This window comes from Gasterosteus aculeatus, chromosome 17 (genome assembly GCF_964276395.1).
Source record: "Gasterosteus aculeatus chromosome 17, fGasAcu3.hap1.1, whole genome shotgun sequence".
Lineage (NCBI taxonomy): Eukaryota > Metazoa > Chordata > Actinopteri > Perciformes > Gasterosteidae > Gasterosteus > Gasterosteus aculeatus.
The window spans coordinates 16,554,809-16,570,821 of NC_135705.1; the positions used below are offsets into that span (position 1 = coordinate 16,554,809).

Genomic DNA, 16,013 nt, shown 5'->3' on the forward strand with positions numbered 1-16,013 from the left:
ACATTCTCTAAATTAGTGGGGATGTAATAGGCTGCCAGTTTTTATCAAAACCAAAAATGATCATTTTGAGTAACCTTGCATTCATTCATCACATTAGCTTGACGGCAAATGTGTGAGCAGTTCCAAAGCTCTCTGACCGTGTGGGGGTGTTGTGTCTATAGTGAAAGAACTACGTTGTGGTGACGACATGATGAGTGACTCGCTTGTCTTATTCAGTCATCACTGTCAGCTATGCTGCCCCTCATTGTTGGGAGCTTTTTGGGAGCTATAAATAGCTCTTTGGGATTTAAAGCCTGTCTAAATTTACTGGCCCATTCTCTCTTATAGGCACACCGTGTTGGGGGGGGCGGGGACTGATGACTCAGCACCACGTGGCTCTCCGCGCGGAGGTGATGTGGGCGGGGCCAATATGGAAATGCGCGGGCGTTTGTCACAACCTGTAAATGAATCATCCCTGAAACTGTTTGTGTGTAACAGGGAGATAAAGAGAGACGGAACAGACCCGTCGGGAATCCCAAGGTACACCCTGGTTTGATTTACTAGTTTGCTCGTTCTGTTGACATTTATATGCGTTTTTTTTACTTTGGGGGAAAACTGTCGGCGGATATTAACACTCAGTGTGCAGCTGCAGTGGGTGGTGACACTTTATTTCAGACTCAAGGTCCAGATAGAGATCTAGAATCTGATTGGTTTGCAAACTAAACTTAAATATTTCCACATTGTCAAGTCCAAGCAGGGTTGAAAAAAACAACAACCGCAACGTCGCTTCTGTGCGTTATGGGCGTGCGTTCAAGCGTGTTCGGGAAGTCACCTGGCTGACGTCACGCATGGACTGGAGCGTCCACAGCGCGCCGCCGTGGAACTGCAGTACGCGCCCAGTCTCAGTCTCACACACACACACACACCCACACACACGCGCGCAGAGAGAAAGAGAGAGAGAGAGAGAGAGAGAGAGAGAGAGAGGGAGAGAGAGAGCACGAAGGAGCGACCAGGACCGACCTGAACACTTCCTCAACCGCTTTCCGAGGTTTCAGGAGCCGGTGCACCGCGGGGACAGCGGGCCGAGAGCCGACGACTGTCCAGCTGAGCGGAACAGGTAACGTCCCGACAAGTCCCGGCTTGCTCGAGGAGAGGCTTGACTTCTCCAGTGGTTGGTGTGTGTGTGTGTGTGTGTGTGTGTCTGTGGGGGGAGTACTTGGTGTTTGTTTGACAAAACGGGACAGCAGCAGTCTTTACCGCGAACACCCCGGTGGCCGGAGGGATTTGGGGGCTTGTCGGGTGCGAGGGAAGTTGCTGCCGCCGGGCCGCTCCACCGGGACACGGCGGGACGCGTCTTCCGTGATAAGTGTAGGGTTTGTCTCCTTATGGCGATCGGTGGAACTGTCTGGGATCAGGGTAACTTGGGGCGAAACTTTCATCAAAATGTTAAGGATCGCCACAACGGACCAAAACAAACAAAGAAACAAAGAAACCATTAAAAAAAGTCCATATCAGTCTCTGAATGTCACGTGTTATTATGTAACAGGAGACAAGCTTCCCTTCAAAACACCTTAACATGGATTCCGGTTTGTATACTAAGTAACTACTGACAGTTGCATCAAATCCAAATGATTGAGGTTCTACATGTATTCAGAAAACGTGCACGTGCAGATACATTCAGTTGAACTCTGTGTGTGTCATGTTTTGACTTTGCTCATTGTGGTCTAACTTGAACTGGATCCGGTTTGCCGGGTTTGTGTGAGCCTCATGTTGCAGAAGTCCTCAGGATTCACATCACAACACTCTTTCCCCTCCTTCAACGATCGAAATGCTTCAATGTTTAAACCGCTAAGAGGGCGACTGAGAGTCAACCAAAGGAAGTTCCTTGTGTAAGCAGGATGAGTAAATAAGTCGATGCGTGAACACTAACCCTGCATTCTTGTGGGTGTAAACAGCTCGGCCTTCTGAATACATTATAGACAAATCGTTATAATTTTTTTGGCCCTATTTCGAAATACTCCTTCCAGCGCTTACGAAAAAAAAGACGTGTGTCACAACCTACGACCGAATTCTGCCTTCGTGGCGAGACAGTGTATCCTGTTGCCGTCTTCTGGAGGCGATGGCGCTGGTAACACTATCTGCCCGCATCTGCCTGCAGTTACTGATGTGTCAATATTGGCTTGAGGCTTGGTGAGCTGCTTGGTAGGACGCGGTTGGGACATCTGGTCATTGTAGAGTTGGTCCTCCACTACTGATCCCTCGATAGCACACTACCTTCTCTCAAAACACGACTGCAGAGTTGATGATAGGGGACAATAGGGGAAGAAAAACTCCAAAACCAGTAATTAGTGGCTTTAGAACTGGGTATTGAGCCCGTGTACTTTTGAAGTCCACCCTAAACTGTGCACCTTAAACGTACTGAATGTTGACATTAGTCCATTTTATTTAGTTTAATAAGCTTTTTACACAATTGAATTATATCATGTATGCGTTCTTGGTCTTTAAACTGAAAACCGTTCTATTCTTTCTAATGTGCCGTAAAACAGCAAAGGGACAGTAGCTGTACTGCAGCACTTTTCTTACAATGTACAATAAGTGATTCTTCTCAAAGCAACATTCCCGTTCTTCTGTGCAAAACTACACACACAGGCAGCACACACTCCCACAGACACAGCAGTTTGGACAGCATTAGGTGAATCAGCGCTGGGAGATGATAGTTTGGCACATTACTTGCCCTTGGCCTCTTGTTACTATACCACTCTCCCCCACACACACACTCTCCCCCACACACACACTCTAGACCTCATGCTATCCTGCTCGCCTGGCTCAGATGCTATTTTGTCTTCCTTTAACCAAAGCTTTGTGAACTGCAAGCGAAGCAGAAATGGACACCGCTCTTAATGGAGAGGAGAGTGAGACACACACACACACACACACACTAGCAGCTGGATTCATTCCATGCTGGTACAGCAGGTTTGACAGTGTGCCAGAAAAGCTCAGAGAGAACGGGTTAGACATACGTCTGAGTTCCTACTGTCAGTTCATCATCATCATCAGACCGTGTCCTTGAACCAGCAGCGTCGGCTCTGGTCTCATTCCTCTTTGAATCTCAATCACTTTTCTTCCCTGTCCTACTCGGCTGCACTGTGCAAAAGAACGAGGGGGAGACTCATTTCTTTTTTGCCTTTTTAAGTGTTTGCGTCTCCCGAGACAACATCTGTAATAACGCTGTTGACTTGACCTCTGTGAGGTTGTGGGGGTTTGGCTTCAGAGGCGGTCGGGTGTTCGAACATTAACCTCGGCCGCTGAAAGAAAGAAAGGAAGGCTTTGAGTCTTTGCAGGCGCTCTCCACCGAAATTCATTAAAGGCTGCTTTGTTCAAGGTTATTAGTGTGTGCATGCGCGCAGGTACCCGTGGGCGCTTTGGAGGCGGCGTTAATGCGCTAACAATACATGCCACCGTGGCTCAGTGAAAGACTTTGGGATTATAGAAAGTTTCGTGTTAATTCTTCAAAATCACAGTGGAATAAAGACAATGTAAATGACGCTTTTTCTCATGTTCGTACCTCCGCCGAGTCACAACGCCACAATCAATGGGGTTGGCCGGACGGGTCAGAGGTGCAGCACGTTCTTTCTACCATTCCGGCAGATGTTCAGAACAATCGTTCTCCATGACCACTGTTTGATTTCCAACGCAGGGGGGGAGTTTTTGTTTGCGCTATAATAGCGAAGAGCGCAGTCGCGCAATGGACCTCTATTCACACAGCTCCCCAGCAGGTTATTAGGTTTGGGTGCCCGTGTGGCCGGGCTGACGCCGGCTTGTTCAGGTACATTATAGTCGCGTGGAGTCGTGTTTGTTCGGCTCTAATGTCCAACCATTGTTCTTTTTTGTGTGTGTGTGTGTGTGTGTTTTTAATTATGGCCTGTGCTCTCTGTGACTTCTTCAAAGACGTCTTGCCAACAAAAAGCAGATGAGTCAGCGGAATTTAAATTACAAGTATTGCGTTAGTTTGAATAGACATTTTTTCACTGTTTGACAGGTGTTCACTGTTTGACACGTTTGACAGGTGACAGTGTTATTGGCGACTTTGACACGGTCTGCATTCCCTCTCGGTGCGGCAGCCTCACAGGAATGTCTTATGTTACGTGACATTTACTGTAGCTGAGCCATTGTCATCGCTTTTTGTTGCGTGTGTGCGTTTCCTCGTGTGACAAGGGTTAATCTGTGACGGGAACAAGGTATGTGTGCATGTTTTAGGTTCAAGTGCCTTTTATCTCCTGGATATCTTCTATTTCAGAATGATAAATAAAAAAATAAACATCACTGCTGCATTTAATACCATAATCGAGGTGCACTCTAAAAGTGCCGTTTTCCTCCTTTTACGTGAACGACGTAGGAACTGTAGCCCTTTTCATGCCTAGACTCCTAGTTTATGGGGACATAACGTAATCTGACAAGTTGGCATAAACTTAATTTAAATATATTTTAGTTTGGTTCCTTTGCGATCAATGACATCGGTCGACACTCTTCTCTTATCGGACCCGTACTGCCACATTCACGACTTGATGGTTTCACGGGCTTTTGGCTTTGAGTCTGGTGAGGGACACGCATACTCAGGTGGACTGATTAAGGGAACCGTCTTCCCTGTTCGATAAGAGAACATTCTGCCCGTAAACACTGGCTGCCTTGGGTCCACGTTCATTCTTACTCATGACATGCAAAGAATGAGTCCCCAAACTGCCCGAACCTGCTGGGCCAATTGTTCCTTTTTCAATGACATAAGCACGAACGCATACCGAAGCCTTGACTGGTTTGTGATGCTTCACTGAACATGACTTTGTTGGTAGAACGTCCATTGTGGACAGTCAGGCATGTCTGTCCCCAGCAAAGCATTGTGTTACAATGCACGCTGTATAATTAAAAACAAGGTTTCACGTCATTAATATTGAAGGTTATTCTTTTGTTGTTATTTTGTTATTTCAGAACCACACATTTTCAAAAGTAAATATGTGGCATGTAGTTTAAGTTGTAAAGTTCATACGACCTCCTCGGAGCGGCTAAAAAGGGGTGACAGGGATTCACTTAGTGGCATTTAATGACGTGTTGTAGTCACATATTTGTTGTCCTGCTTACCTTCTTCCAGTCAGTGTATTATTTACAAATTCTTTTGAGCATTAACACATAATCAATTTTACATTTACTGGTAATTTATAGTCCTTTCAGTCTAGGACAAAAGCCTCAGTGTAGCTAAAGCTGGTTGAGGTTACACACACACACACACACACACACAATATCCAAATATCCGTCTCACTGGAAGCTGACTGAAGGCAAATCTGGTTTTCTCATCGAGTCTGATTTCTCCTCATGGCTTCTGAGTGTGTGTTTTTCTTTTTTTCACTCCCTTTTGCCCTTTTCCCACCCATTCCCCAATTGCATGTGCTCATTTTTTCCACTCTCTCTAGAGAAACAAGGCTCTCTTTTCTTTGTAGAAATGCCTGTGTATGTGTAGGCCAACATAAGAGACTGTGTGTGTAAAGCGGAGAGCAAAGAAACTCTAAAAATGGACGTTAAAGTGTGTATTTCACATCTGGAAAACTCCACAACTTTGGTTAACATTATGTTTGGGTTGTGTGTGTCTGTCTGTATGTAAGCATGCGTGGGCAGAACTGGAGAGCTTGAATAGTTCCTGGACCCTCCGGATCTCACTCAGAAACTTTTTTTTTTTTTAGGTCTCCGGCCGTTTAGCCGGGTCACTCAAAGACCCTTAAAGTTTTCCATTGTGGTCCATCTTAACCCCTCCACCTTAAACCTGGCCCGGGACTTGTTCTTCTGGAACAAGTGGTGGTATGATGGCTCTGTGCTAAGCTCCGTTGCATCAGCACACAAAGGACCCGGGTTCCATTGAGGTGGCCCGAAGGCCTTTTTGTGTGGAGATGCTGGAGACTGTGTAGCTTTCCTCAAGTCTTCCAATGGAGATAATTGCTTGTTGTCTGCATGTTCATTTCATTTCACTTACAATAACAAAACATGTAAGTGAAAGAACTTCTTCTTGTGGCATTCTGGTGCTATGTTACCTTTTTTAAAGTAAACTAGACTGTTGACATTTTCTAACTTATTTTGTAGCTACTGAGTGACCCCTGGCTTTTGGAGCAGTTGGGGTGGCGCTGGGGGGCTAAGAGGCTTACTTAAAGCAAATGGCACCTCAGTGTTGGGTATTAAGACGCCCAGTGTTACTGATTCACTTCACCATCCGTTGCACTGCAAAGCTCCTCCACATTATGATTTTGAAAGGAGAACTGGGGAATTAGAGCACAAGGTTTGCAGTACTTTCCGATCCAGGAGGCCACGGAAGAGAAGGACGAGTTTCTGTGCATTTAGCAATTACTCAACAAAAATGCCATCTCATAGAAAATCTAAACACCAACCAGTCAAGTAAAAAAATCTTAAAGGCACAAGAAGGAGGGATGAAGGAAATAATTCTGACTGATAATTCTGATAAAACAGGACATGCTGTTCAAACCCCACAAGAAGATCTTTAAGAGGAAATGTACGAAACACAATGGAACTCGTGCTGAACAAATCTGTCAGTGGAGCAACTCCGTCGAGATGAAGCAAGCGAGAGACACTTTTGCAAGCTGTGGTTTCGGTTTTAGTTTTGCACTCGTGCAAGAAAGTGTAGAACTTGAACAATGCATCAGAATACGCCTGTGTACCTTTTACAAATGAGTTGAAGTAGATCATTTGACTTTGCCAGCATGGTGGGTCTAATCCGGCCTTTTCTAAGTAGAGTGTTGAGGCACCATTTCTGATTGAGAAAGTCCCACAAAATCAATGTGAATCTATGAAGTAGAAGAGAGACTTCACTGCTTTTTCTTTTACTCTTTGGTTGTCTACCGTGTGTTTGTCTACGATATGTGATCTTTTTGATTTTCTTTTTTCTCTTTGGAAGTCCCAAACTGTGCACATGAGAGAAAGATTCGTGAATGAGTCAGTTTCTTCTTCTCTCAGTAGTTTCCAAATGTATGTCTTGTGTTGAAACTTCCCCTTTGGTTTGCATCTAAGGAAACCTTTTGCCATGGACTCTCTTCCTACTTGTTTTAAGTTCAGAACTTAAGCAATCCCCCCCAAAAAATCCCCATGCGTATATCAAGTCATTTTAAGTCAGTTTTACAAATGCTTACAACGCCACACGACACCTGTCATCTGACTATAATGTTTGTGTATGACCTTCTGACTGTGGCTCTATTTTTTCTTTTTCTTGAAGGTGAGCGGTCACCATGGCACCCTTCCTGCGTATCGCCTTCAATGCGTATGATGTGGGCGTTCTGCCCAGTCTGTCCGAACCTCCCATCTGCGCCATCAAGATGAAGGAGTCTGTCAACACAGGTATGTGCAGATGCACGCACAAACTAGACGAGGGAGCTGCACAACGCAGCAGGGAGACCCAAAGTCCCAGGTTCAATTGCCTCAACAGCCACCATCTGCTGGGCTCAAGAACCCACTAGAGAACTTCTCCTCCTGCATACACGCTTGGCAGTTACTGCTCCGTTGCTGTGACTTTACAGAGCGAGTGAAAGAACGTCTTATGATGATCCTAATTGTTTTTTTGTTTTTTTTACAGAGCGAGGAAAGACCTTGGTCCAGAGGAAGCCCACCATGTACCCAGCCTGGAAGTCCACCTTTGATGCTCATATCCATGAGGGGCGGGTCTTAGAAGTGGTCCTGATGCTCAACGCTGAGGAGCCACTGGCCAAGGCCACGGTCGGGTTGTCTGTGCTGTCAGAACGCTGTAAGAAGTCCAAGACCAGCGGCCACACTGAGTTCTGGCTGGACCTGCTTCCGTCAGGGAAGGTCCAGATGGCTGTCCAGTACTTCTTGGAGGAAACTGATGCAGGTAAAACTGCTGCAGCTTAAAGCCCTTGGAAAATATTGACTATTATTCTAACATTACATTGGTATAAAAGTGTTAGAGTTCAGAAAAAGATATCCCTTGATATTTATTTAAAAAGTGTATCATTTCAAAATCTAATCTGCTTCATCGGGCTCATGTGGCTGAGGTTAGATCAGACTAAATTGACGGTGGAAAATTAAGTGAGCAACTCCACAACTATCATTCAAGTGTTGCTAAATGGAAATAAGTGAAATCACAACATTGCCTTTTTCTTCTTTCTTTTTTTTCGATGAGCCCAACCCATTTGAAACAATTAGAATATTTTAAAAACTAAACGTAGTGCAGCTTTGGCAAGTATATGTGTTTTTCCAACCCCTGTTACTACTCAAAAACTAACAAAAGAAGTGTTCCCTGACCGGGAATCGAACCCGGGCCGCGGCGGTGAGAGCGCCGAATCCTAACCACTAGACCACCAGGGACAACTGCATTGCTGCCCTAAATATAGGGGACCAATTGTGGCTGTTCTCTTTTGTTCTGTTCTCTCTGTTTGTTTTCTAAAGGCCGATGACACTATCCTCTTCTAGCTGACTCAATGTTGTTATTGGACAAATTCCTGGCCGACCAATGGCTTGATTTGACTCATAAAGAACTAGTTGTATTGGACACAACAAGGGTTGTGCAAAATGACACCACTTTCATGTAGATGCACAGAAAATCACTCTCTTTGAGTGACTTTATGTGCTCTCATTGGGGCGAGCGGATTCCAAATCTATTTTTTCAATCTGTTGCTCTTCCAACACACAATCTCAGCTAAACTAAATAGTTATTGTGGAAATCTCAGAAGAGTGCGGAGTTCTGCGCCAACTGCCCTGCAATAAACTGCCTCCCTAAAAAAGCCGCGGGTAAATTTTTGTGCCGACATGTATGAAGTTAAGCTTGTCAGCTGACTATAGGTGTGGCCATACAACCGATCCATCGCATTCCTTCAAGGACGTCAACAAGCATCGAGGCTGTCAACGCGACTATGTCGTATGATGAATGTACAGCGCACAGCTCATGTAACAAAAAGGGTGAATTGTGATATTTGGGGATGGTAAGGTCACTTTAATATATTTAACACAGCTCAAATCTCATAACTGGCCTTCTTGGCTTTCAAAACTCTATTTTAGTTTCACTTCATGTTCAAGAAGCAGAAGTTAAGCCGGCCGGTACTAACCAGCAGGGCTGCAATCAACTACCGGCCCCCTAGCAGTAAATGTTAGGGGGCCGGGGGGGGGGGGGCGTCTGCTGCTATGAAAGGACTCCATACTCCATCAGCTGCCTCCTACACACTCCACAGGTTTCCTGAAAAGCAGCCCGGAGTATTTTTAGGCATGTGTGAACGGCCCTCAGCGGCCTGTCTCCTTTCTCTTGCCCACTCTCTGTCTCTCTCTTACGCCCACCGTCTCGCCTCAGCTCCTTGACGCGCCGTCCAAACGCAAACATCTGTCGGTGGTGCGGCAGACTGGAAATTAGTTTATCCCCTCTCTCATCATTCTTCCCACTTTTCCCTGTCTTATCTATTTTCTCTTTAAGGCTACTCCTTTACTGAATTCTCTCCTCTCTCCCTCACCCCCGTCCAGCCATTTACCCTCCCGTTCTTAGTTTTCTCTCAAGCCCCTTTTGCCGTGGTCTCTGGGTGACCTTTGAACCCCAGCCCGTTGATTTGCGTCAGTTGAAGCTGCTTATACAAAAGGTCCTTTTTCTGTGTTAACCCTGTATGTAACAACAGTAACCTAACCCCCCCCCCCCCTTGTATAGCTAGTAAGTCCTTTTGATTAAACAGCCTTTGGATATTAGAGATGATGACTCATTTATTATAAAACACACTGTGATGTAATTTAAGGTAATTTAAGGATGTAATTTAAAAGCTCATCCGCTAGATTGTAAAAAGGTTTGGGTGCTTAAATAATTGAAGTCACTGCACCATTGATATCTTTTTCATTTTCTATAGATGATACTGCACTTTAAAGCTGTTTGAAGGACACCGTTGTTTGATTTGTAAATCAATCTCTCCCCTCAGCTCAGTCTCAGCAATCGGTCAAGGTTTCTATGGAGGACGGAATGACGACCCTCAACAGGAGGAGAGGAGCTGTCAAGCAGCCCAAAGTTCACGAGATCAAGAACCACGAGTTCACCGCCACCTTCTTTAACCAACCCACCTTCTGTTCGGTCTGCAGAGAGTTTGTCTGGTGAGATGCCATGTCCCATCTGTCATTATTACGTCATCCTTTATTCCCGGAAGCAGATGATTTTCCCGTCTCCTTGTTGTTCTGCAACTTATTTCACTTATCATTGGGTTCATATTAAGATGACGCTGGCTGGGCTTTGTTCATTCCAGAGCGTTTAAGCTGTCACCTTCCAAATGAAACAAAAAATGTTTTTGTCCAAGAAAAGCCCCCCCCCCCCCCCCCCCTCCCCCTCACGGGTGCTTCTCCAAAGAGCAATTAGTAGCGGTTCTAGTTTCCTTAATGGAGCAGTGTGGGGGTTTGTAATGGTAGAAACAGCAGCAGGACGGCTATTGTGAGATGAGTCACTGTCTTGGGAAATCCCACAAAGCTGTTAAGTTGCCTTCCAACTATGTCACAAGGACTAACCAACCTCCTACTACTACTATATTCCCCCTTGGAGCCCGGCAGATGGAAATATGATGCCGCCTTTGCTGCCGATATGTGTGGCGCTTTGGCCTATTTATTATCTGAGCATTTTCATATTTAAATATTCCAATTTGGCGATCCAACACGTGAAAGATATCGTTTCATTATGCTTGTAAACAAATAAACCAAGTTTATTACTGGAGTTATTGCTGTGCCAACTCCAGTAACGGGTGTCGCAGGCTTTTTGCATGCATGTTTATGCACTAGCAGAATACTTTTTTGCAGAGAACACAGATGTAGTTAGGTAATTGTTTTATAAAGGAGTAGGCCAATTATCTGCATGTCTGCTTCAGCACATCACTGTCAAAACACCATGCCTTCTACTAAAAAACATTCTGAATATATTGCTTTGATGTAAGAAGCCCTATTTTTATTGTTGGCCGAGGAAATGCCTTTTCTGCTCCTTCTCACCCGTTACAAAGATTCAATTGCATTGCTTTCTCTCTCCATTCAGGGGGCTCAACAAGCAAGGTTACAAGTGCAGACGTGAGTGTTTTCACTTAATGCCATCGACATTTTTTATCAAATTCCATCCTTTTGTGTTCCTATCAGTTAACAACATATATATTCATTTATTTCACCCAGAATGCAATGTGGCTATCCACAAGAGATGCATTGAAAAAATCATCGGCAGGTGCACTGGCACAGCAGCCAACAGTCGGGAGACAATGGTGAGCAAAGTGCTGTGTGTCCTCACCTCAGATCTGACACTCTTTCCTTTATAGCATGTATGCACTGTGCACATGCACTGTTTTCCCCACTAAAAACAACGCAAATAGTTTTTCAATTAAAAAAAGAATTGGCTGGTTAATATAATTAATCTCAAACTAAAGCTAAAACTGTCAGAAAACACAATCATGCATGTGTTACCGTTATTATTATATTATATTATATAGTTTTATATATATAAAAAAAGTTTTATATATATTATATTATATAGTTTTAATTGTTCTCTGTGTGCTTGTAGTTCCAGAGAGAACGCTTCAAGATCGATATGCCGCATCGCTTCAAGACCCATAACTACAGGAGCCCCACTTTCTGTGAGCACTGTGGCAGTCTGCTCTGGGGTCTCTACAAACAGGGCCTTAAATGTGAAGGTAATGTGTTTTTTCTACTCTGTCTTGTAATACATGTGAGCTTTTCTCTTGCCCCCCTCCATTATTTCTCTACCATTGCATCTCTTCCAAACCAATCATTTTTCTTTCCTCTGACCAGACTGCGCCATGAATGTCCATGCTAACTGTAAGAAAAAAGTGGCCAATCTGTGTGGAATCAACCAGAAACTACTGGCCGAGGCTCTGCTTCAAATCAGCCAGGTTGGTACTGCGATAAACTGTTTATTTTACTTCACCTGCACTCATTTTGTTTAGGTCAGTGGTGATAAGAGACCTTTTATTTCATCCTTAGAAATCTGTGAAGAGGTCTGATGACTCCAATACAGAAGATATTGGGATCTATCAAGGCATCAATAGTGCAACAGTAGACCCTAGTGGTAAGATGGGTTTTTAATACAAAGGTGTTTAGTTTGTCATTTACAGTTCAATGAGAACAGTCATTTTGATGATTAAACCCATCTCTAAAACTTTGTTTGAGTTTGCATGCATCTGTGCATCATGCTTTGCACATATATTTACTCTGTGTGCAAATATGCACCTATAGCCGACCGCAAGGAACACGAGGGCTCGGGTGCAGCCCCAGCCGCACCGACAGTTCCCCAGGTACGCCTCAACATCAACCAACTGGTATTCCACAAGGTGCTGGGAAAAGGCAGCTTCGGCAAGGTAAGCCTGGCAATCCCCATGTTTACGTTGCTCAAATCAACATGATTGTGTAGACATAAAAATGGAAGACACGTCAAACATTTTTATGTCAATGGTGTTAATCCTGAATAGTGTCCATGTGGATGTAAGCTTTTAGATATTACTATCTATCAAATATGACCATGAAAATGACAGTGATGGTCCATATTTTTCTCTGAATTATTATAACTCAAGCGAGCTCTCAAGGTCACAGATCTTCATGACAAATTCTTATCATATCTTAGTAATTATGATATTTGGTATCATTTTTAATTCATTTATGAGCTGTAGCTTAGCGTTTTTTTTCATGAACTAGGTTTGTTAGATCCATACTTTGATTAAGTGCCTGTTACATGACTTCACTCACATCGATAATGGAGGTGGTTCTCAGCTAACAGAAGGGCTCGGTTATTTATCAAACGCAATAGATTCAAAGCACCACTTGACGGGCACATGCACCCTACAGGAAGGTTGACCTATTTGAGAGAACCGAGCGGCAGATGATGAATCTGTATCTGTATAAACCTAAATTACCTCCTCGTTTTTTAACTTTGCTATGAGTGTACTCCACAAAACTACCCTGACGGTGCGCTCATTCTAAGTGGCTTTGACACCCCAGGTGCTTCTGGCAGAGCTGAAGGGGCAGGGCCAGTATTTTGCCGTGAAGGTCCTGAAGAAGGATGTTGTTCTCATGGATGACGACGTGGAGTGCACCATGGTGGAGAAGAGAGTCCTGGCCCTCGCCTGGGAAAACCCTTTCCTCACCCACCTGTACTCCACCTTCCAGTCTAAAGTAAGCACGGGGGTATTTAACATCTACTAGTAAACCATGTGACAAAGCCGCTCCTCTGATGGGGAACTAACCCGGGCAGCAGCGACAATAGTCACAACTCCCAGGTGTTGATAGAAACGTTCCCGCGCCCTTTTTCCTGAGTCCGCTCTCTCTCTCTCTCTCTCAAACACAGACACGCACACTGTTCACTTCTCATTTGTCGGGAAAAAGCGAGCTGACAGTAATGTGTTGTTTGCACAGGAGCACCTCTTCTTTGTGATGGAGTACCTGAATGGAGGAGACTTGATGTTCCACATCCAAGACAAAGGCCGCTTCGATCTCCTCAGAGCCACGTAAGCACAGCAACTGTCATTTTCCATATTGGAGGACATGTAACGAACTCTTGAACACAGTGAAGCTGTGGCTAATGTTTTTTTTTTTTTTTTCCTCTTTGCACATTTCAACCTTCAGATTCTATGCCGCGGAGATAATAGTGGGACTGCAGTTTCTCCACTCAAGGGGAATCATCTACAGGTAAGATCCCAGAGCCGCTCTGCACCGACGTCTGCAGTCTCTGCGAGGCCGCAGCTGAATCGCTACAGAACTCCAGACAGAATATGCCGTACTGGATACAAGTCTGTATTGTATAATTTTCCTTTTGGCTTTCCTCAGAGATCTGAAGCTTGACAACGTGATGCTGGACAAGGACGGACACATCAAGATAGCAGACTTTGGCATGTGCAAAGAGCGTGTGTTTGGAGAAGTCCGAGCCACCACGTTTTGTGGGACACCAGACTACATCGCGCCGGAGGTTAGATGTCACATTCCATACCCGACTTGTCGTCGTCACTGATGAAAAAAACAAAACGGGTTGTTTTGTTAAACGGTCTCTCCTCTCAGATCCTGCTAGGACAGAAGTACACCTTCTCGGTAGACTGGTGGTCTTTCGGTGTGCTGGTGTACGAGATGCTGATCGGCCAGTCGCCTTTCCAGGGCGACGACGAGGATGAGCTCTTTGAGTCCATCAGGTCGGACACCCCCCATTACCCCCGGTGGATCACCAAGGAGGCCAAGAACCTCGTTGAACAGGTAGCCCAACGGGGATACATATGTTCCCATCAGGCACACTGTGTTCCACGTGGGCAGACGCAGTGTTTGTGTTTTCAATCAACCGCCTTCTTTCTCTCCATCATCATTTCTAGTTGTTTGAGCGAGATCCCACTCGCAGGTTGGGTGTGGTGGGCAACGTCCGTGCCCACGCGTTCTTCAAAACCATCAACTGGCCTGCACTGGAGAAGAGAGAGGTGGACCCACCCTTCAAGCCAAAAGTGGTATGATTTTGGTTTCTTAACTGACTGTGGTGGATTTGACTTGATGCGCGAGTATGATCGTATGAATCCGATTACTTCCGCGAACTTACTGAAATCCCCGACCCGCCGCCCACAGAAATCCGCCAGCGACTGCAGCAACTTTGACCGAGAGTTCCTGAGCGAGAAGCCGCGTCTCTCCCACGCGGACAAGAACCTCATCGATTCCATGGACCAGGCGGCGTTCGCTGGCTTTTCCTTCATCAACCCCAAACTGGAAAACATGATTACCAAATGAAAAAAGCAAAAACAGCCTTTAAGTTCAAGTGGATAAATGACAAAAACATGGAGGGATTTGAGCTTGACTATGACCTCTGTGGTTCCTCTGTCTGATAACGAGAGATGAAGTGAATCCAGGAGGTATGCTGGCGTCTAACGCAATTAACTTGTCTCCGTTGTCAAACATTATAGCTGTATAAAATAATATAACGCTCCAGGGAAATTAAGGGAGATTTGCATAATCAATGCTGGCGAATGGGGACAGTTGGTGATCCAATCTTACTTTTCCGTCATTTTTCCTTGTGACGACACTCTGAATCTAAAATCGAAAGTACTGTATTTGAATTCACCGGATTTAAGAGACTTCTGAATCGAATTAATGTTATTGCAGAACTGAATAACTTACTCCATCACTTTACTGCACTGTCTTGAGAATACAGAGTCTTAACATAACCGGAGAAGCGTTAATCTGTTTTAAATGTTGTCAAGTATTTGAATATAGCCTTGGTGTCCATCAAACCTTAAGTTTGATGTTGAACGACAACAGCTATTTGTGGTGCAGACGATCGCTCAGCACTGTTTATTGATTTTCTGAGCTGTTATGACGTGTTGGGCAATAATGTTGTGGAACTAAACCTGTATATGTGTTGAAGGATGTGTTAATTTGTGTGGGAAGTATGGGAATTCCTCTGTAAGCGTTAGGGTGTTATGTTACTTAAATGTGGGGATTTTAATATGAAAAAATAGTGCTATATATGGGAAATTAATATGTACATTCCGATGAGCTGCCTGTGAGTTATGGTTCTTTTTTTTTTTACTCTTTTACATCTGATTATAAATAAACATACCTAACAAACTCTTAAATCCCAGCGTCACTTAATCACATTTCGTATTGCATTTGCATGAGTTTGAGGCTGACGTGCATCTCTACGTAGACGTTATTTCAAAATAGAAATCCTATTGTAAAGGTTATTATGCCATAGAAATGACTGCACTGCATTCCTGCTGTTATGGTGTGGTCCCCTGGTCACTGCTGGTTTGAGGAGTCGGCACTGGACACTGACGTAGGGTCTCTAGTGCCTCACTTCAGAAGATGTCAGTCATTTTGCAAGAGCACCAAAAAACATTTGCAAGCACCACAGGGACGTTATCCGCGCCCAGGAGAGAAAGACGCGCCGGGCGTCACTGACATCTAGCGGTCAGGTGACGTAACTGCATCTCCTCGTGTGTGTGCAGGAAAAGGCGAGGAGACATTCCTGCAGTGCGCACGGCTTATGACTTGTCCTCGTC

General features: G+C 44.7%; 1 protein-coding gene and 1 non-coding gene across 3 annotated transcripts; one reads left to right on the plus strand and one right to left on the minus strand.

The window, feature by feature from the left end:
- Positions 1 to 370: 370 nt before the first annotated feature.
- Positions 371 to 15,587, plus strand: LOC120835377 (protein kinase C delta type). 2 transcript variants are annotated; one of them, XM_040204262.2, is made up of 17 exons: positions 371 to 519; positions 7,244 to 7,365; positions 7,601 to 7,873; positions 9,933 to 10,101; positions 11,021 to 11,052; positions 11,152 to 11,237; positions 11,534 to 11,663; positions 11,782 to 11,882; positions 11,974 to 12,058; positions 12,226 to 12,347; positions 12,985 to 13,158; positions 13,399 to 13,490; positions 13,609 to 13,671; positions 13,810 to 13,948; positions 14,038 to 14,226; positions 14,340 to 14,468; positions 14,584 to 15,587. In XM_040204262.2, the coding sequence occupies exons 2-17, from the start codon at positions 7,257 to 7,259 to the stop codon at positions 14,740 to 14,742; spliced, it is 2,052 nt and encodes a 683-aa protein (XP_040060196.2). In that variant the 5' UTR covers positions 371 to 519; positions 7,244 to 7,256; the 3' UTR covers positions 14,743 to 15,587. The 2 variants fall into 2 exon arrangements, with proteins under 2 accessions (XP_040060196.2, XP_040060195.2); XM_040204261.2 differs by having other exon boundaries at positions 390 to 1,096.
- Positions 8,278 to 8,349, minus strand: trnae-cuc (transfer RNA glutamic acid (anticodon CUC)). The gene has a single exon. It is a non-coding gene; the product is annotated as a tRNA-Glu (tRNA).
- Positions 15,588 to 16,013: the final 426 nt, after the last annotated feature.

Coding starts and splice junctions, on each gene's coding strand:
- LOC120835377 (XM_040204262.2), top strand. CDS start 7,257: ATGGCACCCTTCCTGCGTATCGCCTTCAATGCGTATGATGTGGGCGTT. Junction 13,672..13,809: donor TCAAGGGGAATCATCTACAG/GTAAGATCCCAG, acceptor GGCTTTCCTCAG/AGATCTGAAGCTTGACAACG. Junction 14,227..14,339: donor CCAAGAACCTCGTTGAACAG/GTAGCCCAACGG, acceptor CATCATTTCTAG/TTGTTTGAGCGAGATCCCAC.